The sequence below is a fragment of the Pan troglodytes genome, chromosome 2, assembly GCF_028858775.2.
Source record: "Pan troglodytes isolate AG18354 chromosome 2, NHGRI_mPanTro3-v2.0_pri, whole genome shotgun sequence".
NCBI classification, from domain to species: Eukaryota; Metazoa; Chordata; class Mammalia; order Primates; family Hominidae; genus Pan; species Pan troglodytes.
Window position 1 is genome coordinate 118,632,557 of NC_086015.1, and position 24,247 is coordinate 118,656,803.

General features: G+C 37.9%; 1 protein-coding gene across 1 annotated transcript in view; it reads left to right on the top strand.

Annotated features, from left to right (window-relative positions):
• The first annotated feature begins 2,618 nt into the window (after positions 1–2,618).
• Positions 2,619–24,247, top strand: part of GAP43 (growth associated protein 43) — a 421,417-nt gene continuing 399,788 nt past the window's right edge. Inside the window, exon 1 of the mRNA XM_063805184.1 lies at positions 2,619–2,645. Coding sequence (XP_063661254.1) covers positions 2,634–2,645 — 12 coding nt within the window. The 5' untranslated portion in view covers positions 2,619–2,633. The remainder of the gene's footprint in view (positions 2,646–24,247) is intronic.

Consider the following 24,247-nt stretch of genomic DNA (forward strand, 5'->3'; position numbering starts at 1 on the left):
GCAGAGCTGAGTTCAAGTCCTGGGTATCCTTGTTGACTTTCTGTCTCGCTGATCTGTCTAATGTTGACAGTGGGGTGTTAAAGTCTCCCATTATTATTGTGTGGGAGTCTAAGTCTCTTTGTAGGTCACTCAGGACTTGCTTTATGAATCTGGGTGCTCCTGTATTGGGTGCATATATATTTAGGATAGTTAGCTCTTCTTGTTGAATTGATCCCTTTACCGTTATGTAATGGCCTTCTTTGTCTCTTTTGATCTTTGTTGGTTTAAAGTCTGTTTTATCAGAGACTAGGATTGCAACCCCTGCCTTTTTTTGTTTTCCATTTGCTTGGTAGATCTTCCTCCATCCTTTTATTTTGAGCTTATGTGTGTCTCTGCATGTGAGATGGGTTTCCTGAATACAACACAGTGATGGGTCTTGACTCGTTATCCAATTTGCCAGTCTGTGTCTTTTAATTGGAGCATTTAGTCCATTTACATTTAAAGTTAATATTGTTATGTGTGAATCTGAACCTGTCATTATGATTTTAGCTGGTTATTTTGCTCGTTAGTTGATGCAGTTTCTTCCTAGTCTTGATGGTCTTTACATTTTGGCATGATTTTGTAGCAGCTGGTACCGGTTGTTCCTTTCCATGTTTAGTGTTTCCTTCAGGAGCTCTTTTAGGGCAGGCCTGGTGGTGACAAAATCTCTCAGCATTTGCTTGTCTGTAAAGTATTTTATTTCTCCTTCGCTTATGAAGCTTAGTTTGGCTGGATATGAAATTCTGGGTTGAAAATTCTTTTCTTAAAGAATGTTGAATATCGGCCCCCACTCTATTCTGGCTTGTAGAGTTTCTGCCGAGAGATCTGCTGTTAGTCTGATGGGCTTCCCTTTGAGGGTAACCCGAGTTTTCTCTCTGGCTGCTCTTAACATTTTTTCCTTCATTTCAACTTTGGTGAATCTGACAATTATGTGTATTGGAGTTGCTCTTCTCGAGGAGTATCTTTGTGGCGTTCTCTGTATTTCCTGAATCAGAATGTTGGCCTGACTTGCTAGATTGGGGAAGTTCTCCTGGATAATATCCTGCAGAGTGTTTTCCAACTTGGTTCCATTCTCCCCGTCACTTTCAGGTACACCAATCAGACGTAGATTTGGTCTTTTCACATAGTCCCATATTTCTTGGAGGCTTTGTTCATTTCTTTTTATTCTTTTTTCTCTAAACTTCCCTTCTCGCTTCATTTCATTCATTTCATCTTCCATCACTGATACCCTTTCTTCCAGTGGATCGCATCGGCTCCTGAGGCTTCTGCATTCTTCACGTAGTTCTCGAGCCTTAGCTTTCAGCTCCATCAGCTCCTTTAAGCACTTCTCTATATTGGTTATTCTAGTTATACATTCATCTAAATTTTTTTGAATGTTTTTAACTTCTTTGCCTTTGGTTTGAATTTCCTCCTGTAGCTCGTAGTTTGATCGTCTGAAGCCTTCTTCTCTCAACTCGTCAAAGTCATTCTCCGTCCAGCTTTGTTGCATTGCTGGTGAGGAACTGCGATCCTTTGGAGGAGTAGAGGTGCTCTGCTTCTTAGAGTTTCCAGTTTTTCTGCTCTGTTTTTTCCCCATCTTTGTGGTTTTATCTACTTTTGGTCTTTGATGATGGTGATGCACAGATGGGTTTTTGGTGTGGATGTCCTTTCTGTTTGTTAGTTTTCCTTGTAACAGACAGGACCCTCAGCTGCAGGTCTGTTGGATTTTGCTAGAGGTCCACTCCAGACCCTGTTTGCCTGGGTATTAGCAGCAGTGTCTGCCGAACAGTGGTTTTTCGTGAACCGCGAATGCTGCTGTCTGATCGTTCCTCTGGAAGTTTTGTCTCAGAGGAGTACCCGGCCGTGTGAGGTGTCAGTCTGCCCCTACTGGGGGGTGCCTCCCAGTTAGGCTGCTCGGGGGTCAGGGGTCAGGGACCCACTTGAGGAGGCAGTCTGCCCGTTCTCAGCTCTCCAGCTGCGTGCCGGGAGAACCACTGCTCTCTTCAAAGCTGTCAGACAGGGACATTTAAGTCTGCAGAGGTTACTGCTGTCTTTTTGTTTGTCTGTGCCCTGCCCCCAGAGGTGGAGCCTACAGAGGCAGGCAGGCCTCCTTGAGCTGTGGTGGGCTCCACCCAGTTGGAGCTTCCCGGCTGCTTTGTTTACCTAAGCAAGCCCCTCCCCCAGCCTCGCTGCCGCCTTGCAGTTTGATCTCAGACTGCTGTGCTAGCAATCAGCGAGACTCCGTGGGCATAGGACCCTCTGAGCCAGGTGCAGGATATGATCTCCTGGTGCGCCGCTTTTTTAAGCCCGTCGGGAAAGCGCAGTATTCGGGTGGGAGGGACCGGATTTTCCAGGTGCCGTCTATCACCCCTTTCTTTGACTAGGAAAGGGAACTCCCTGACCCCTTGCGCTTCCGGAGTGAGGCAATGCCTTGCCCTGCTTCGGCTCCCGCTCGGTGCGCTGCACCCACTGACCTCCGCCCACTGTCTGGCACTCCCTAGTGAGATGAACCCAGTACCTCAGATGGAAATGCAGAAATCACCCGTCTTCTGCGTCGCTCAGGCTGGGAGCTGTAGACCGGAGCTGTTCCTATTCGGCCATCTTGGCTCCTCCCGACATTCAGTGTGTCACCAAGTATGATATTAGCTGTGAGTGTTTCATCGATGTCCTTTATCAAGTTAAAGAAGTTCTCTTCTATTCCTAGTTTAAGTGTTTTTATCATGCAAAGTTGTTGGATTTTGACACATGCTTTTTCATTGTCTATCGAGATAATAACATGGTTTTTGTCCATTATTTGATTCATGTGCTGTATTGATTGCTTTTTATATGTGGAAGCAACCTTTCTTCTGGGGTAAACCCATATTGTGGTGTATAATCCTATTTACATGTTGTTGGGCTCAGTTTGCTAATAATATTTTGTTATAGGTGATTTTTGCGTCTATATTTATGAGCGATATTGGTCTGTACTTTCATTTCTTGTGATATCTTTGCCTGGTTTTGATATCAGGGTAATATTGGCCTCATAGAAAATGTTAAAAGATTGTTTTGATAGTGTTTGAGTTGGTGTTTTAACATTAAATATTTTAAGTAAGACAGTGGTGCTGAAGCTTAACTTGGTCAGTGGTAATATAATTTTTCAGCGAGATCATTCCAAAGCATGGTGAATGGATTAGAAAATGCAGGTGAGACATGGAGTCTGGGAGACCAGTGAGGAGATAATGAAATGACTCAAATTGGAAAAGATAAGCTTCTGAATTGAGGTTGTGAGCATGAAGACTTAAAGAAAGGACTAAGTACAAAACATATTGAGGAGGTATATGACACATCTTATTTCTATCTTCTTTAAGTTGTCTTTTCTTGGTTTTCAAAGGATAGGTATACAGGCCTTTGAGGTTCTTTTATTTTTATTTCTGTTGGTGCTACTGCTCTCCCTTTCTTTGTGACACTGGTGTTAGGGAAATTATTATCTTTGCCTTTATAAAGCTGAGACCAGATGAATTTTAGAAAATAAACTTTGCTAAAGAACCCAGAGAAAAACAAAAGAGAAATAAGAAAACAAAGTGTGCACAAAATGCCTCAAAACACTATTAGTCAAACATATTACAGGTTTCTGACACCCCAATAGCTAATTCTTAGCAGGCAAGCAAGCCCAGTACAAGGGCCTACCCTATACAAGGGTCAAACCGAGGAAATTCTTTTTTTTTTTTCTTTCCTCTTATGCCCCTTGTACCAGAGTTCACCTCCAAAGAGATTATCTGTAAAAAATAATGAGTATTGCAGATGTTTGATGAGCCATTCTTGGTAAAACAATTGCACTTTCATTAAGAGTCTATCATCATAGAAAGAAATTGTCTGGGAACAGAGAGTCATTTTCTATATCCCTCAAAGAATAAGGTCACTTAGGAAGTCCTTTCTTTCCTATGTGGCAGTGTTCAATCTCAGATATTCTGCATCTTGGTAGAGATATCAGCTGTCTCTTCTGTCTCCCAAAGGAGACAGAGAGTGATCTACTCATTTATTCATTAAACTAACTCTTTTTATGACAGCTCGCTATGTATCTGTCAGTAACTTGCTGGGCCTTAGGTTCCAATAAAAAGGTCCATTCATTGTCTTTAGGAGGCAGGAGTTGAGGGGACCAGGGCCAACACCTAGAGGGTCATTGTAGTACGGTATGGTGAGAAAGATGATAAAAGTAGATGTAGAATGCACAAAGAAAATACATCTCAGTTGAACATAATGTGAAGAAAGAGTGTCTTGGAAGGCTTCATGGAAGGAGCAATTGTTTGTCTTTGAATAATTTGTAGTGGTTAGCCAGGAGGAAAAAAAGGGGGAAATCACTATTGGGGAAAAGCATTAAATCAATTAACTAAAAACTACTTAGATTTTGCACTTATTTGCCTTCATGGTACACTAAAATTCTCTTTGAAGTGTCCAAAATAGTAAACCAACTAGTCAACTGATAGAACACTGGAATGAGGCTCACAGATTGCTTAGTAGAATAAACCCTTCCACAAATTGCTTTGTCTTCCTAAGCCTTAATTATTTTAACCTTAAAACAAAGGATCTGAACTCTATGACCTTTTCTGTGCTTGCATTGTATGCTCTTCCTAAGAGGAATAATCACTTCTCTGGAAATGTAGAGATATCCAGAAGGGGCTTTTTGGAGTATAATTCTAATCCTGGGATAGTTGGAGAGTTTTTTGGTGTGTGCGAATTGAGTGGACTGGAACTGTAGGTAGCCTCAAACGCAGTTCTGTGGCTTCAGCACCACTTATTTGGGAGTTGATCAGAGGAGGGAAAGAAGGTAGAGATGGTTGTAATGACTTGGGTTGTAGGTGATTCAGAAAGGAATTTGAAAAGCTTAGTTATAGAGGATGCTTTATTCTATTGATTTACTTTTACCTGCTCTACACATAGTTTTTTCTGCCATTCTGGAATTCAGAAACTGTGGTCTTACATAGCAACAGTGGGGTGTGTGCATCTACTCAAAGCACTGATGGGCCAGAAATTCCATTAATTTGTTGTTGTTGTTGTTGTTGTTGTTGTTGTTGTTTTTATCCCTAAGGAATCCTTTATCTTGTTATTCCTGAGTTTTCCAGAAAGGAAATGCAGAAAGTGTTAACTGCAGAGATATCATTCTTGTGGAAGATGCCTATAAATGTGCATTGTATACCAGAAACACAAACTAGTGTCCTGGGCTTAGTGCAGGAAATGTTTGACTACATATGGCTACTATATTTAAAGATTACAAGTCATAATCTTAAACTAAGATTTAACATACAAATTTGAATTCCTAGCTTCTCTGTAAAATCAGAAGATTTGACAACATTGGATCCCTGATCTTAATGACAACAATTAGTTGTACTTGAGTAGTAGATGCCCCATTTATACGGGGGATGTGCTCATAATTTTAATTCATTGTGTTTCAGTTTTTCTACTTTTAAATTAGAGGATAATAAGGGAACTGCGTCGTATGGCTTTTTTTGTGGATTAAGTAAATCAATATCTCTAAATCTCCTCAAACCATGCTTGGTACAAAATAGGTGCTATATCAATGTTTGCTCTGCTAGTGATTATTATCTCTTCCCAATTAAACATAGTCTTCACAACTCTCTATTGTCTTGCATCCATCCTGAGTTACTCATTTCCTGCCTGGCTCCTGTAAACATTTGTGTTTTGATCCCTGCTGTTGGCTTTTAACATTTGTGAATTTGACATCTGTGATTTTAACTACTCTAAAGCCACCCAAATATCCATGACTCATTGAGATTTGTGATTTTGTTGAAGCAATAATTAGAATCACTCATCTCGAAAGCCTGGTCAGCAGAAACAAACCACTTAGCCACTGAGTGGGCGTAGCTCAGCATCCGCTTCTCATGTGGTGCTGTTGTTCTGTTTTATGCAATAACTCTCCTGAAGGGGTACCTAGAAGGGGATGTCTATTGTAGTACTCATTTGGCCATCAATCCATGCCATCTGTGCACCTCAGGATCTACAGTGTATCTTTTCACTGTGATATAATGTTATCCTTGCTTCCACAATAAACACTCTAATAAAATGCTATCCTGTGACTCAGAAAGTTGGAACATTTGAAAAATAAATATAATTCCAAATACAATTGTGTATTCACAATTAGAAAAGAAGGAAAATGGGGATCTAGTTAGAAACTAAAGTGGCGGCACAGGGAGAACCCAAAAGCTCAGTTTTTTAATAGACCCACACTGAAGACAGCAAAAAGAGCATCAAAAATGAATATAAAAAGAATGTCAGGCACCTGGAAAAACAGTTAAGGAAAGCAAAAGTCCAGCAGGAGTGCACTTAAAAAAATCAAACCAAGAGTAATACAAAGGGCTTGGGCTGAAGGAAGAAGAATATAAAGTACAGGTGAGGTCTGCTGCTGCAGAAAGATTAGCAGAGTGATAGAGACAAGGCAGAACTTCCTGAATCAGGTCTTGTGATCATCTTTTCTGGTAACTGAAGATGTCCAGCATTGAAATGGGTTGCCTAGTACAGTTGTGAGGTTTTGACCATTGCAAGAACTTCAGCAATGTCTAGAAAATTACTAGTCAGGGATGTGGTGCCACATAGCCTGGCTCTTAGATCTTCCTCTGCTCTGGTGGATGAGGATAATGAGCTCTGCAGGAAGGCCCTGAATCCCCCTCTTATACCCAGGAAGTATCCTAGGATGGACCCTACTTTCTTTTTTCCTACTGCTTCCTCTCTTATGTATGCCTCTCTTCCTACCTCCTTTAGATTAAGGTTTTGTTTGGCTCTAAGCTCTAGTTTCACTATGGGATATGATTTTTTCAGAGATCTCCTGGGTCTGTTTTACTCACCCAGAGTAAAACCACTCATCTAGGAGAAGAATTAGCATATATGTTATCATAAATCTAATGACCAAATGAAGGAATATCATTTTTTTCTTTATGTCAACGGGCATATTTTTCTTTTCTATTTGATGAGCTTTCACTGTAAGTAGGCCAAACTGCCCTTGTAGATAGGTTCATATAATTGGAAGACTATGACTTTATAGTATTTGGAGAAAGCAGACACACCTTCCCAATAAGGGCTTGGGAGAGAAGGTGACTACAGAAATGGCAATAAAAAGGGGAAAATGTTATTTTTCTGTTGTCCCTCTCTCTTTATACTGGAGTAAGTTTCTTCTTGTTAGCAAGAAGGCATGCGGCTTGGTCTCCACCTCCCCGGTGGCAGGTCTTCAAAGACCAGAAAGGACTCTTAGGTTTGACCACAGCAGTATGTTGTGGCTGCTTTCAGGAGTCCTGCTGCTGCTGCTGTGACATTTCTCGTTGGCTTTACAGACTAGGCTGGAAATGTAAAGTAGAAATGGGCTGTTAGCTAAATGTAGCCACAGATACTGCCTGCCCAGCCCTTGGCTACTTTAATAGGAATTGTTGCTTGATCACAGGAGTATAATTAATGTGCCTCTCTTCCCAGTTGGCATGTTGCCTTTAAATAATTGGCTGAATATTTCCCTCTACAATTCTCAATTTCCTTGTCAGAAAATAATGAAATTCTTAAAATATATCAGAATGATCATAATAGGTTACTTATTATGTGTATACTTTCAAGATACAGAGGAGTATTGCTGAAACCTCACATTGGAAAGGCGAGGTAGAAGGAAAGATAGCAGTTTTTTCTTGGCCTGAAAAGATATTTCTAGGGCATGGCATTCCATAGAATATGCTGAATGGACAGTCTTGTGAAACTCAAAGTCAAACAGTGAAGTTCTACTCTACTGAGCTGGCATTGTGAGTGATCTGTTAATCTCTGCCTGGTATCTTTACCTCTTTCTCTGTTTTTGAGCCTCTGCTAACATCTACTTCTTGGATTCTGTTTATTTCTCTTTCTCTTTCTCCTTCTGTATTCTGTAACTTAGCATCTGCACTTCAGTTTGTCTCTCTTCCATTCATTTTCACACTGGTCCCTTTTCCTCTGTCTTCTCTGTGCATATACCCACCTTCTCTGTGTCTATACTGTCCCCAGGCATTGACACGCCATGTTGATATCTTTTGCCACACACCTATGCCCATATACTTCCTGCACATGATGACTTCCATTGTGCCTTTGTTGGTCCTTGTGTCCCCGTGCTGACTCAGTGTGGCTCCCTCTATAATTCTGTGTTGGTGTCCGCTTGGATCAATGCTATCCGAGGCTGACATGTAAACAAAGCACCACTCAAAGTTGATCCCATAGAGCATAAAACATGGAAAAAGATCTGGGGAAAGAGAGGCAATGCTATGTGACTCCAAACTCAGTAACAATGACTCTTTACCCTCAGTGTTCTTCATGAGTTACTTGGCACAGGAAGTCTTTTTAATGAGCTCTGAGTTCTTTCCCCACATTAAATGTCTCAGTTCAGAAACTGTTAGTTTTTGTTTTCTGCTTTGTATTATTTGTACAATGATCTAAATGTTTTAACTTCCATTTGCATGACTTTCCAATTTGTTCTGGTATTTATCTTCCAACTTAAAACTTTCCCCAGGGAGAGTTAGTTCCCTTTTTTCTGTTCCACCAAAGCAATTTGTTCATATTTTTATTGTGTCACTTTCTCATGTTTTATTATAATTACATGTTTACATATACCACTTTCTTTCAATTTTCTATTCTATTTTCTTTTGGTCAATGCCCAGAAGACTATACAGTCACAAAAGAACTGACTTCTTTAAATGTGTGGTAGAATATGGTCACCACTGTCCTCCAGAAGCCCCTAAATTGATGGAAATAGAAAATTCCTAGTTCCTGCAGTGCAGGTTTAGACTTTTTTTTTAAAGCTGCACAATCTGAAATAAAGGAATCACGTAAGCAAGACTTTTGGTGCCCAGAACCCTTGCAATGAGTCTGTATAATGCTCCTTGCCAAGAAGCATAATTACTGCCCTACGTAGAAGCATCAGTTATTTCTAGGCGCTGATGTGGCCCTTCCTACAGGGCAGTAGATAAAATCTTTGGAGACTCTTGTTTTGGATACTTTGATCTGCTGGTTCCTTTCCCCATGCTGACTGCTGGCCAACACATCACTCTAATGTAGGAGGGTCCTCAGGAGCTTTGTCCCCTGGGAAACAGAAAGGGTCCTCAGGTAGCTTTGTTCTCTCTGATACAACCCTTTGTCTCCATAGTTCTCATATCATTTTGATTTTTGAGAAAGCTTGGGCATAGAACTGGTTAATGTCCATGAGTTTTATCCCCTTATTTCCTCAAATCTAGGCTTTATCTTTTTAGACCTGGTCTAGAATAAAATTTAATAAATGAATTTGCCATAAAATCAGTTTGGTGTTTTAATTTTTATTATACTCACAGGTTCTGCCCACATTCAAGGGTAGATGATTCTTATATGGGTGGTATGCACCAGAGGGTGAAAATCCATTCTCATCAATTTTTAAAGTATTTTTCTTTGAGACTAAAGTTGGTAATATTTTGCATGGCCTCTTCAACCAATACAAATACATTGATCCATACTTACTGCTGTATTAATGTACAAAATATAATTCCTTCACTTAAGGAGTTAATCATAATCATGTTAGAAAGAAAGAACATTAGATAGGAAGAGGGGAGTTAAGGTAATCTATATGAGCTGTATGAAGCATATACAAATACTGTAAAACATAGTATGTTAGAGGAATTAGCAGTCTGGAATAGTATAGACAACTTCGTGGGGAAAGGGGATATAAATGAGGGACAGAAGCAAACATTGACCTGTGTAGAATTTTTATTCCTCCACTGGTTACTGACTTTAGGTACTCAGGAAATAGAGCACAAAACAGGAAGAATGACAGACAAAATAATTGAATTCATGTGGTCAAGGGTGCCATTACAAGACAGTCACGGTGGAGAGCACAGGTGTTGAGGGAGAGATCAGTAGGCAGTATGGGGAGAGCTGCTGTCCGAGGTTCTGAACTACAGTTGGTTAGTTCTCCTGTCCTTGCCTATTTGTCCAAACTCTCAGGAATGCTGAACCAGGTTTGGGCAGAGGTGTTGATAGGAGAAATGGGAGAAAGGGAAAGAAGATAGGGAGCAGGGAGTAAGAGATTTTTTCCAGTGAAATAACCACTAAGAGCTATGACAGTTTGCAAATAATTGCAAAGATTGGGGGGGAAAGCCATAAGTAATCTCAGACTAAATGTTAGATAACTCTTATCAATTTTCCATCACTGCATAACAAACTTCCACAAACTGGGTGGCTTAAAACAACACAAATTTGTTATCATAGTTTTCATAAGTCAGGAATGTAGGCACAGGTTAGCTGGGTCTTTTTTCAGGGTCTCATAAGGTATAAACCAATGTGTTAACTGAATTGCTTTCCTTCCTAGAGCCTGGAGTCTTCTATCAAGCTCAGGTAGTTGTTGTCAGAACTCCGTTCTTGTAGTTTAGGACTGATGTCCCCACACTCCTGCTGGCTACTAGCCAGGGACCACTCTCAGATCCCTTGTCACATGGTTCTCCAAATCTTTATAACTTCAAGAAGGATCTAGTCATCTTTAGGAGCTCACTTAATTGAGTTAGGTCCACCCAAACAATCTTCTTTTTTATTAAGTTGAAGTCAACTGATTAGTAACCTAATCATAGAAGTGATATTCCATTATATTGACAGGTTCTGCCTCCACTCAAGGGGAAGGAATTATATAGGTTGTGCACATTAAGGAGTAGAATCTTGGGGGGTCATTTTAGAATTCTGTCTACTACAATGAGCAAAGGAAAAAGAAACTTGTGTAAGAACTTCCATATTAAAATTATTTTGGTTGCAAGTGGCTAGGTCAATCATAAATAACAAGTTAAAAAGGAACTCATTGGACATATGCTAGACTATCTTGTAGATTCCCAGGAAGAGTTGAAACACTAGCCTTTGGGAAGAGTAAATTCTGGGGAAACTCTAGAGACTTCAGTTAATAGAACATTTTTCCACAGCACCAATGCTTGGCTTAAAATAATTTGTGTCTCTCAGTTCAAACATATAAATTTTTCTGAGACAGAATTTAGGAATAGGTATCCACCTTGAATCAATCAAATACAACTGAGGGAAGACTCTCATACTATAGACATAGCTTATGGATCCATGCCTGTATATCAATTCTAGTTATCAGAAAAATTGTTATTATTGTGAAATTTCCAGCTACCCTAAGATGAGTCTATGTCACAAGTGAGGCAGAATGATGTGATGTTGGCAAGTATCAACAATTGTATATAGACAGCATGAGAAATGTCTTCGAGGTGGAAACAGTGATTAAAGCATTATTGTCAGTTGTTAAATTAACATACTAAAAATGTTGCATTTTATTTTTTTCTATTTTCACTAGCTTTCTTCAAATTTTTAATTAATATATCTATTTTATTTTTATTTTGCATTTCCAATACCCCCATTTAAATACATTTAACCACAACTTATATAGTTTTATTTACTTTCAATAGATTTAACATGTTTCCAATAATAGGATACTTATCCTTCCCACTTTGGAAATTTGGATGTGGGGAGGAGACATTCCCTGTTCTCCAAGTACTCTTATACTATGCCACACTTGTGAGATGGATAAAAATTGATAAACCAGGAAAAAGTAATTTGGAAAAAGTTTTGGCATTTTGTGTTAATTATACCTGTCATTGGAACACCCTCTCTGCCATCATACTTTAGCTGTTTGACACAGGGGGATTTGACATTACAGTTTCTGATGTTAATAAACAATACTGAAAAATTATATTTGTTGTGCTTTTGCTGAAGCATGGATTTGAGTCATGTGTACTGAGAGATTTAAGGGTAGTGGTGAGACACTGTTGGTAAGTGAGCATAGCTGACCACACAGATTGTGAAAGCTTTATTTAAACATTCATTCTGTCCTTACTTCTGTTACTGTTACTTAATGCTGTTGTAGATTTTATAAGGTAGGAGGAATTAATTGCAATAGTGATATTCACCTTGATTCATTAAAGTCCCAGAATGTATTTATTTTATGATATAATGGCTTTATGTATAGTTTAACATTCACATAATAGTTAGATTATAATGTACTTTTCTATACATGATCTCTCTTGATTCTCACCATAATGCTTTGAAGCATTCGGATAAACCTTGTTCAGAGAAAAGAACTCAAAGGAGGTTCAAACAGAATGTATCAGATTCTGGAGCAGAATTCTTGTCTTTTTGACTTCTACTCCTGCATCTTTTTCCCACAAGAATAAAAAAAAATGATGCCTTTGTATCTGTCTGAAGTGTGACTGCTGAGGAAAATAACAAAAGCCCATATTAACATACCTGTGAGTCTCAATAAATATTCATTGTGATGTTTAGCCCATTTTTTTCTCAATTGGGAGTCCATAGATCTCTCAGTTAAATGTGGAATAATCCTAGTAATGTTCTTTATCTGTGGGCTTTGTTCCATAGACTTTGAAGCACAACTAAAATAGACTCATCCATTATCATTATTTTTACATTTATTTCCAATATGGGCATCAGGGAGAAAAGATACTGAGCAGTAGAAGAGAAGTGATGAAGAGCTAGTGACAGGTTGGGCCTTAGGGGAATCCCTGGGGGTCCTGCAATGCAAGACACCAGCCTTAATTAATAGAGAAGTGAATGGTATACAATTGTACACATATTTTGATTATATCTTCTGCTCCTTTGTTAAGTTAAACAAAAAATACTGGACATGAGTATGTGTGTGTGGGAGTGGTGCTGGTGACAGGGAGGGGTGGAAAGATCAATGGTACATAACTGTTCCTATAGTCCTTGTTTAGCCTTGAACAATCTTATGAGCTAGTGGTTAGTCTGTTGACTCGCAACCATGTTCTTCTTCTAGTTGGTTGATGGGGCAGGGGTTTTCTTCTGTAAGTGAGAAACAAATGAAATATGAATGCAGTGCCTCCATTTTGTATAGTTTATAGATACAGTAATGACTACTTAAACATAATGTTGCCCTAGGGCTCTGTGTGCTCCTGAAAGTCCATTGTGTTTAAGATGTATATAAAGCCTTAAGGCAATATTGCACCATCAGAGAAAAGATTTTTGCCCAGGCAATAAGCGTATTGCTTTAGTGTCCTTCCACATTGTCAAATCCTTTGTATTAATGTCCTTTCCCACACTTCTGTCTTTGCCACCTGTGATGTAGGTTTTAAAGAAAAGGCCTCCCATCTTGAGATGATTTTGTGATTTAGTGAAACTGTATCTTTGGTGCTTTACTTGCCCTCTTTTTAGTGTTTAGTATTTTAGTTTTTGGATTTCCGTCTCTTCTCTTCTCTTCTCTTTCTTTCTTTTTCTTTCTTTTCTCTTCTCTTTTCTTTCTTTTTCTCTTTCTTTCTTTCTTTCTCTCTTTCTTTCTTTCTCCTGTCTCTTTCTTTCTTCTTTCTTTCTCTCTCCTTCCTTCCTTCTTCCTTTTCTTTTCTTTTCTCCTTCCTTCCTTCCAGCACAACCATTTTTCCAAGGTCTATTGAAAAGAAAGATTATTTTGTAAATGAAATCACAATTAAATTGTGGTGATTTGGGGTGAGTTTTCGTTGAAAATTGAAAGTTTAATCAACCAACTGTTCTTGAGCACTGGGTTATCCTTTCATAGATGAGGAAGTGGGTTCAAAGGAGGTCAGGAACTTAACTAATTAGTAAAGGATGTTAGTGAGATTTATCTTTCTCACAATTCTGATCTGACTTCATTTCTTGGTAATGCTTGTCATTGAGAAAATAATTTTTATAGAGAGAAATTCTAATAATGGGCTTTATGGAACTCTAATAGATGAGGGTTGAGAGGTCTTGAAAAGAACTCTCAGATTGGATTGTGTTTACTTATTATGTTCAAGGAAACCCCTACTGCCCAGAACAAGCTTTGGTAATAAGCAAATCCTGCTTCTCTCCCTTCATTAGGGAGGGCTCATTGAGGAAAAAACAAAGTAGCAGTGAGCTAGAGGTACAGAAGCACCTCTTCTATGCAGTCTTGAAGTCTTTTGTTTTCTCCCTGCACTCATATGTCCTCTGGATCTAAACTTACCACAGCCTAGAGAGAGGGTCTGGTCATGCTCAGCATGGGAAAGTTTTAAAAAATCTATCTTTCATCTTTCTGAGGGAAGCAGAACCACTCTTTACCTGCCTGAGAGTATAATTAGGGGTCAGTTGGGAGGACTGTTGAGTTGAGGCTATGTGCACAATGCTTAAGAGTGTGGAGTCTGGTATCAGCCAGACCCAGGTTCAAGCCCTGACTTTGCTATTTTTAACTATGGGACTTTAGGCCAATTACTTAATTGATCTTCACCTACAAGATGGAATAATATCAGAGCCTACCTCATGGCCTTGTTGGGTGGATTAAGTAAGATAATGAATGTAATGTGTCTGACAAAGTGTTCAATAAATGTTAATAAATTGACATTTATTAACAAAGAAAAAGTGTTCAATAAATGTTAATAAATTGAAAAATGCTAATTTAAATGACTCCTGTGTGTGCTCCATATGATTGTTCTTTTCAGCCATAGTGCTAGTGGTGTGGCTCGCTTCTAAATTACTTTTCCTGATGACAGAGTGAAAAAAGTTGGGCGTGTGTGGAGGAGAGAGCGTATACCTGACTAAATAACATAGATACTAATATAACCAGTAGCCTGAGAAGAGCCCTGAGTATCCTTCTCTTGAGCCATAACCTATGAAGGAAGTCCTGCTTAGCTCTGCTCTGGGAGGGTAAATGTGCTATTTCCTGCAGTCCTGGCTGTGTGTTTTGTATTCCAGGGTTAGCTCAGCCCCCTCCTTGCCTGTCTGCAGGGCTGTCATTGTGTGATTCATAACTCAATATTAACCACAGATGAGGGAGGAGTGGATAGGGGAATTTTCTTTCATGTGACATAAAGTAACTGGGATCAGGGTTTTTCTATAGAAGCATTAATTATCCTTGTCAGTCTAACCAAGAACAAATTTTACTTCAACCAAAGATCATGGTATTTCATTGGCATCCAGGGAATGTACAATGAAGGCTTTGCCATTTATCCATGGGTATAATAAATTTAGAGTCTTTTGTGATTTATGTTTTTCACTCATTCTGTTTAAACTGGTATGGTATCTATTAATAATAAGCACACAATTCTGGAGTGTGAGACAGGAGGAAGGTTATTGGTGACAACACTAGATTACCAGTGTGTAAGGTTTTTTCACACTTTTCAATTCATTGTCTCTCTAATCCTTTTTTCTTGTTTCTGCTTTTCCCTTTATTGATTGTGGAAACTAATGGAATATAAGAGTTGGAAGGAGACTAAGAGATCATCCAATATTTTATAAAGAAAAATTATGAAGGACAAAAACTTGGTGGGTGCCTGTGGTATTGTGAAATATATATTTTTCTTCAATCCTGTTTCCTGACATAAAACTCCTAAAATCCTTGGGGAGGGGGCTAAAAGTTAAGTTGATCACCAATGGCCAGTGATTTAATCAGTCATGCCTATGTAATGAAGCTTCCATAAAACTACAAAAGGGCTGAGTTTAGAGGGCTGCTAGATAGCTGGAAAAAATGGGTGTTCCTGGAGAGTGGCATGGCTGGGGAGGGCATGAAAGCTCCATGCCCCTACTCACATACATCTCTTCATCTGTATTCTTTGTAAAATCTTTTATAATAAACTATAAGTGTTTCCTTGAGTTCTGTGAGCCGCTGTAGCAAATTAATTAAACCCAAAGTGGGACTCGTAGGAACCTCTACTTGAAGCTGGTTGGTCAGAAGTTCTGGAGGTCTGGATTTGCACCTGGTGTCTGAAGCTGGGGAGAGGAGGCAGTCTTGGGGACTGGGCCCTCAACCTGTGGGATCTGAGAGTATCACCAGGTAGATAGTGTCAAAATTAAATTGGAGGACACCCAGTTGGTGTCTGCTACAGAGATTATTGCTTCCTTGATGGTGGGGAGAAATCCCTTAATACTTTGGGGTCATAGAAGTCTTCTGTGTTGACTATTGTTTTGTTGGTATCAGAGCAGGGGAAAAATGCTTTGAGTTTTTCCTAACAGTGCCCTAACTAGCTCTTGTCTTTGACAATAATTCCTGCCCACAGAAATGCATCCAGTAGAATAAAATGGATGATCACTCTGGATATAGGTCAATTTTACTAGTTTTGCATTGGTAAATTCTGCATTTCTTATCTAACTACAATGTGTAACACATTGAGCTCTCGATGCAACTGGTTGTTCATACTGGTTCCTTCATTAAAATTCTGAGCCCATTTTCATTTTATATATGCATGAATAACATGATCTTTCATTTTAAAACAGTTTTAACACTATAGATGATAAAACAAAAAAGAAGAGAAAATGAATTATACAAACTTCATGGCACATTTGGACTCAATTCTATGTTTTCTATGCCTATCTCCAGAAACTAATTTACATCATGTATTCTTCTGGGCTATGTATCTGTACTCTATTCTTCCTAAATTTTCCTTAATCCTTTAAAATTAGGCCATGTCTCCAAAGTACAATGAATTGATAGCTTTAATATAAGCTTAATATGTATCTTTTTTTCCCTTCCTAATCAGATGTGTAGGAATTACTTAGCAAATGATGGTGGAGGTAACTAACTATGTTGTATGCTTTGAGGTACTATTGAGGTCCTTTCTGTCTCCTTCATACTTCTTCCCCCATTCTATCCAAAACACATCTCCTTGTCTGACTGCCACTGACAATAGAACATCATTTATTTTGGCCAGAAGGTACTAGCCCTAAATAGAATGCAAATACACTTGGGGGTAAATGTAACACCTAATACAGATTGGCTGATAAACTATTTCCAGTCTGAACTCTAGATGAAGGAAGGTTGATAGAAGAGAAGACTGGCTGAAAAGGTATGGGCATCTGGTATTTTTGGGAAAAGCTTGTTCTGCTACACCCATTATCACATGGTATCTGCTTTGTAGCTTCAGTGTTTAAGATCACCAGCTTCTACTCTCATGTCTCTTAACCCCTTAATCATTGTGCCTTTATGTATATTTTTCTCTTTATACAGCCTAAACTTAATGGTGAGTGCTTTCTGCAGACTGAAGGTGATGGCTGTTGAAATCTCTCAAATTAATCTCTAGGAATTTTAATTTGGTTGGCAAAGTCGTATTTTTCAACCAAATATCAGGGGCTTCAATTTTTAGAACGTTGTCTTTTTAAACCCATTTGGCATTAACAACCTTCTTATACTCATCTGTTTAATTTTGGTGCCCAATCTTCTCCTATAAGTTTTCCCAGTAGATCAAACAATAAAACATCATTCTTTTAGAATCCAAGTTTCTGTCTAGTCACTGAGATGTTTATCTACCAGTTTACTTAAGCTCAGCTAGAACCATCTCTAGTCATAAGTAGGCAAATATTCATAAAGCCTTACATATTACACAACACACTTTGGAGGTACTTAATTTATGCAGATCCTGGCTTTCTACATATTCTTATACTGTAATGAATACCTACTCTTCTATATCCTAGGAGCATTTTTAAATTTCTGAATTAACTTTCCTTTATCTCTTCCCCCTTTTCCCTTTCCTTTCCATGCCTTTTTTCTTCATTCTCTTTCTCCTTCATTGAGTAAGTAATTCCTAAGTTCCTAATGTGTATCCAGCACATTGCTAGGCTCCATGGAATATGCTGTATCATCTAAATTAAAAAAATTCAAGTCAAAATTTTAGAATGTACAAAGCCTTAGAATGTACAAAATTATCGCAGTTTTTGGAGATTTTTGCTTGTTTGTTTTTGTAGGAAAACATGGAGATCATTGTTTGAAATTTCAGAATTTCAGAAAATTTAAATAGGAAGGCCATCTTTTGGTTACATAATGAAAGAAATGCAACCTTCCAGCATTGTAAATGACCAACAGTTTTTGGTATATTTTGTATATTAGTAAAAAATACTAATGACTATAATAATTATGTACATTTTGAAAATTGTCTATGTGCCAGTCCCTGAATGAAGCACTTTACACTTGGTTGTTGTGATCATGCTTAGCCTGGGAACCAGAACTAATGTCCTTTTCTATACAAAAGGAAACCATATGTAATGATAGATGCATGAAATTCAAAGAATTAGGCACTTCTAGTGGGTTATCTTCTGGAATTGAGAAAGAGCCTCAGATTGTTATTCTCCAAGCCAAGAGACCAGGATGCAAACAGCCCAAATATCACCTACAATGAACTCTTCTTTCCCTTTCCCTTTTACGTTCCAGAAAATTCAACAGCAATACAAATTAACCTTTGGAAAATCTTTCCTGGGTTTTATGTTTGTGTGAAATGCCCCTTTACTAAACTGGAAGATGTGTAAGATGGAAGAAGAGGTTCTGCTGGATATGGAGAAATTGGAACCCTTGTACATGTGGAAATGTAAAATGGTGCATTAGGAAAACAGTTTCAACGGTCCTCAAAGTGGTAAACATAGAGTTACCATATGACTGAGAAATTTTACTCCCAGGTATATACCCAAGAGAAATAAAAACATGTTCATATAAAACTCGTATATATATGTCCATGGCAGCTTGATTTATAATTGCCAAAATGTCTCTTGTGACTGGCTTCTTTCACTCAACATGCTGTGTTCAAGGTCCATTAGTATTGGAACTTAACTCGTCTTTATTGTTAAACGATATTCCACTGTATGGACATATCCTCATTTTATTTACCCATTCATCAGTTGATGGACATTTGGGGTTTTTCCATGTTTTGGCAGTGTGTGCATTGTGTGTGTTGTGTGAGGGAAAGGGATAGAATGAAAGTGATATTAAGATTAAGTGACATAATGTATGTAATATTTGTAGCAGAGTTCCTGGGGCATGGCAGATATGTTATTATTTTATTACTATTGTTATAATTTCCTTTATCTAGGAGAGCACAGCTTCATTGCCAGATGTAACTTTTATTTAGACTAAGGAATCAGTTAAGATAACCATAAGATACTCTTGGTCTTGAACTCTGCCATGCCTAAACAAAAATTATCTTCTTTGCCTTGGAAAATTATTACTTTAGTGAAATAAATTGTTTTCTTTCTAAATTTGCAAAGTATTATTTTTTACACTATAATACTTTGCTATAAAAGAACTTTTTAAGGTACACTTTTTAAAAAAAGTGCGGGCAACTGAGACAAAATACAAAATTAATTGGCAATGATGTGGATTAAAAAGCAGTTAAATTAGTCATTTCTTTATTTTAAGATGAAGTCTCACTATGTTACCCAGGCTAACCTGGAACTCCTAGGCTCAAGGGATCCTCTTGTGCACCACTGTGCTCAGCTATTATTTTGAGAAAGAAAGAATTATCAACTTAAAAGTAAAGAACAAAGCTCATATTAAATTATGCAGTTAATAGTAAAAATATACTTGGGTAAATGGAGGAAATCTAGGGACTTAGTGAAGGAGTCAGGTGTAAAAGGAGAGAATGAGAGATTTAAAAGGATGAAGAGAAAGGCAGAGAATAACATCAGTGCTTCCCAAAATTCTGAGTTTGAAAAATCAAACACATTTAATAAAATGAGCAATTTAAAACTTAAAAAGCCCATGTCTTTGAAACACATATAGTTTGAAAACTTTATTGTTTTTCAGAAAGGAACACACACCTCTATTCAGGAATTTAGTAGCTGTTGCAATTCATATTTTCAGACACAACAACAGACAAAAGTGGAATTGTCAGTTTTTTTACATCAGAAGCCTGAGTAATTTTCTATCTTAAAATTGTGATGCACATTTTTTTCATATCATGTTTCTGAAATTTAAAATGCCATATAGAAAAAAGTAGAAATTTTCTTTCTTCTTTTTTCCCTTTTTTCTTTTTTGAAAAGCTGCTCTCAAATTAAGGGTGTTATTTAATGGCATCAGGAAAGAAAGGAAATTGGTGTGGTACATTTAATGTTAAATTCTGGTTACAGAATGAAAATTTCCCATAATAAAGCTAGACTTCGATTCACTCCTTGTCTACTTCTGTGTCCTTGAGCAAAGAAACATACTAGAATATAGACCAAACATCACAAGTCAGGAAGCCAGGTTGTGTTACCAACTATGGTAACAAACTGGGAGGTGTTTAATTTACATTCATATTCTGAAACATATAGAACTGTGCTGTGCAATATGGTAATTGCTAGCCACATGTGGCTATTTAAATTTATATTAACTGCAATTAAATAAAATTCAACATTTAGTTCTTCAATCATACTGGCTACAGATAGCCAGTGGCTACTGTATTGGACAGTGCAGACCACATACATCATCACAGAAAGTTCTGTTGGACAATGCCAATATATAAAGCTACCAAAAAGATACTTGTTTTTGCTGATGGGCTTTTTAAATATCTAAGTTGGTTGGTTGGTTGAGGTTACTAATAAAGCAGAATTTTGACATCAGCATAGGCCATTAATATCTTTACTTAGTGGCCAAAGAGATGTCCTTGAGTTTGTCTAGAGGCATCGCAGACATATGTTAATAGACCTGGGGACTGAAGAGACAGTATCAAAGCTTCATTTATTTATTCTTAAATATTCATTGAGTACCTACTATGTTCTGGGCAGTATGTTCACTCAGTCTAGGTCCACATGACACAAACAAGAAGATACTGGTCTTAAACTTAAGAAACCATATCAGAGCAGACAGAATTAAATAAGGCTATTATGGAGCTAATAATAGAACCATGTTCTGAGTTAATGATATGAAAGGTGTGGTTTATTATGGAAATTGGTTAGAAAAGAAACATAACTGGGAATCCTACTTCATTTAAAAAAAAAGTTGCTGTGTTTGTGACACCTAAGTAGAAACTGGGTTCCTTTGTGATGGAGGAAAAGAATTGCTTGGAATACTTCTCTTTTATTATCCACAGAATCTAGCAAATTCCTAAATTCATAATAGATGGTCAGTATGTCAACTGAATAATTTACTAATCAGTTATCTGTTTTAGTTACAGACATTTAGAGAATTTTCTCAAAATAGCCATATCTTTAAAAAAGAGATTAAAAAAACAAAAACGAAACAAAAGAGGATGTCAGGATGACCCCTGTATGCGAGTAGTTGTGTGAGCAGAAATCAAAGCAAAGATAATTTTCTCAACCTTTAATGTATTTTAAGCTTACTCTTATTTTAGTGTCTCTAAAGGGCCTGATAGATATCAAAGGTTCATTTTTTTCCTGCGAACTTTATGATGAACTAAGGTGATTGACAGAATAGAATAAGCAATCTGGGCTCTACCTGCTGGACTGGGAGTAGTCTGGACTTGGTAATAATGACATTCTTCTCAGGTGAAGAAAAAATGCATGAACTGGAAAGATGCAATGTAGATTTAGGCAGTTCAGTTGAATGGTATGGCAGGCTTCAGCTCTCCTGAACTTACTTATGGATCGGGCAGTTCCAAATCACCGTTTTATTCATATAGTTGTCAACAGATGGATGGTCCAGTTCCTCCTACTTTGTATTTAACATCATGTCTAATAAATATTCAACATTTAGCACATGCAGACTGCACTTGTTGAGCCTCCCCAACAGCTACTAATGAGGACATTAGCTTTTAATTAACTATATAAAGCTTTGGGTTTGGACTAGAACGTTCATTCAGCACAGGCATCAATTTGTAGATCATTATAGGACATTAGTTGGTTGCTAGACAACCACATGTTCTAGCAGATTTTAGGCTGAGCTCCAATGATAAGCAAGGATCAAACATTTCAACTCGCAAATTTGATCTTATTATCTCCTCAGCCTGGACTATTCTAACAACTACACAGGTCTTACCAGGCAGAGCTACTAAGTTCAAACTATGGAGTAAAGTTTTAAAAAATAGAATATTTATCTTGAATGCAGAGGAAGAAATGTTAGTATAAATTAAAGCTGTTAACAATCTCAGCCAAATTGCTAAGGGATGTCCATGTGGGACACATAAATCTGCTCACAGGATATCAGGTATTATTTTATAGTTTCATTTTAGTGTCTTTTAAAAAATTTACTAGAGTTTTATGATGATTTTGTTATTGTTTTAATACAAATTTTTCTGGGAAATATGTTTACAAATATTTTCTGTACTTTTTATTTATGCCTATGGTATTACAATAGAACCAATATGAAAAATAGGGTATAATATAAATTTTACTTTAATTAAAGCGAAGTACTCCACCTCAGTGACCTATTTCATTAAATATTTTTATAAGTAAGACTTAATAAATAGATCACCTAGATGGATAAAATGGCCACAAGGCAGATCTGACAAAGTTGGAATGGAGCACATTTTCAGTTTTGCAAATTTTATGAGACTTCTCTATGTTATGCCCATATTGGTTGGCTTCTGGAAATGTTCTACAGTAGATAATATGTTCATTCCATGAAACAGGATATAGGCCTTGTCTATTTCTTCCCAATTTTTATGAGTTGAATCACATCTCCCCCAAATTCATATGTTGAGGTTTTAACCCCCAGTACCTCAGAATGTGACCAAATGAGAAACAGAGTCCTTGCAGATGTAATTAGTTAACAGAAGTTTAGACTGTGGTAGGGTGGGCCCAAGCTCAATAACCAGTCATTATACAAATGGATAATTTGGACATAGACATGCACACAGAACATCATATGAATGTAAAATCAGAGATCCGGGTGATGCTTCTACAAGCCAAGGAACACCAAAGATAGGCAGCAAAACACCAGACATTGGGCAAGAGGCATGGAACAGATTCTCCCTCATAGCCATCAGAAAGCAGGAACCCTAACAACACCCTGATCTTGGACTTTTAGCCTCCAGAACTCCAGATAAGAGATTTCTGTTGTTTAAGCCACCCTGCGTGTGATATTTTCCTGTGGCAGCTGTAGGAAACTAATGTACTTTCAGTAGTAAAGTGAGCAAATGCACATTCATTTTCTGCAGTAGTCAGTTTTCTCCCAAATCCCTGAACAGAGACAAAGCCTTGGGCTACTGGCCATATAGCAGTTTCAGAATGTACAGGAGATAGAATCAATAGGCCTCAATGCTGCTACGAATTCATTTGTGTTATCCATCAATAACATAGCCCTTGTGGCTGATCCATATCAAATTCATTCTAGCAAGTGATTTTCAATGACATCAAAAGAAGCCACCCCCCTATTCATTTTCAAAAACATGTGTCAGCACTCCCTAAAACCCACACTGATTCTCTTTCCAATAGCCATCCCTACTTCGAGGGAAGAACCTGATAAAAGCCCAATTAAAGAGGTTTGCCATCGACCGGGGCATTTTTCTGGACAAAACTGAAAGCAATGGATACTTCTTCAGTGTATTAGGGTAAGCCACACTTGCCAGAGGCTCACCAGCAATTAAAAGTTACAAGACGCTGCAGGTCCCCAGTGGGTCCTGTATAGGTGAGAGATAAACACACATTGAGCTGGAGAAGTGCACTGCGTTATGATGCTCTTCGCACTTGAATTAAGGCCCTGGTTGAGCTCTGTAGTCATTAACTGACAGTGTTTTTCTATCTGTGACTGGTGCCCTTTGAAATAGTTCCCTAGAACTGTTTACCACATTTAGTAAGTACTCAGTAACATTTGTTGATAGACTCAATGGATGAATAAATAAATAGAGCCAAGTCCCTAGAAGCAGGTTCTAGATTTATTCCTATCACTCCTAAGCTCTACCTTTGTTCTTTTTAAAAGCCCCTGACTGGATGTTAGTGCAGGTCACTGATTTTAACTCTCTTACACACTTGCAAAATAGAGTTTCTAAATATTCCAGTAAACAAATGCTCTCTTCGGAGCAGGTTTGACTTAATGATATATCTCTTATTTTCATTTGGCATCAAATGTACCTCTTTTTCCAAAATGTGTTAAAATCTACCCAGCTCAATAGTCCATTTGACACATATTACTAATCCATGTGTTTACTTAGTTGCAGTAAAAATAAGTTTTACATATTGATCAAAATTTGGCAGCCAGAAAAACTACAGCACAGATTGAGGGCCACTGATTTATTGTTTGTTGGATTTCAGATTCATTTTATCTCCCCTTAAGGAGCCCTAGAACCCCTTCAATTTATGTTATTAATTAACCACTCCAGTCATTGCCATGTGTGTATCCAGGTATCAGAATAAACACACACAGCACATCATTTCTACAGCTAAAGCAGCAGTGCTAAAGACCAGAGTTCAGGTCATAACTGTGATTCCCCAGTGAAAGGGAAGCAGCGAATTAGCAGACATGTAATTTTTGGCTGGTTATTCTTCCACTAAGAAGGTTATGATTAGCCAAAATGCATGTGGCCATTTTCTCTCCTGATCTAGGCAGCTGGAATCCTTAACTCCCTTTCTTGACATGGTGAATGATAATGCCCTGTCGTTT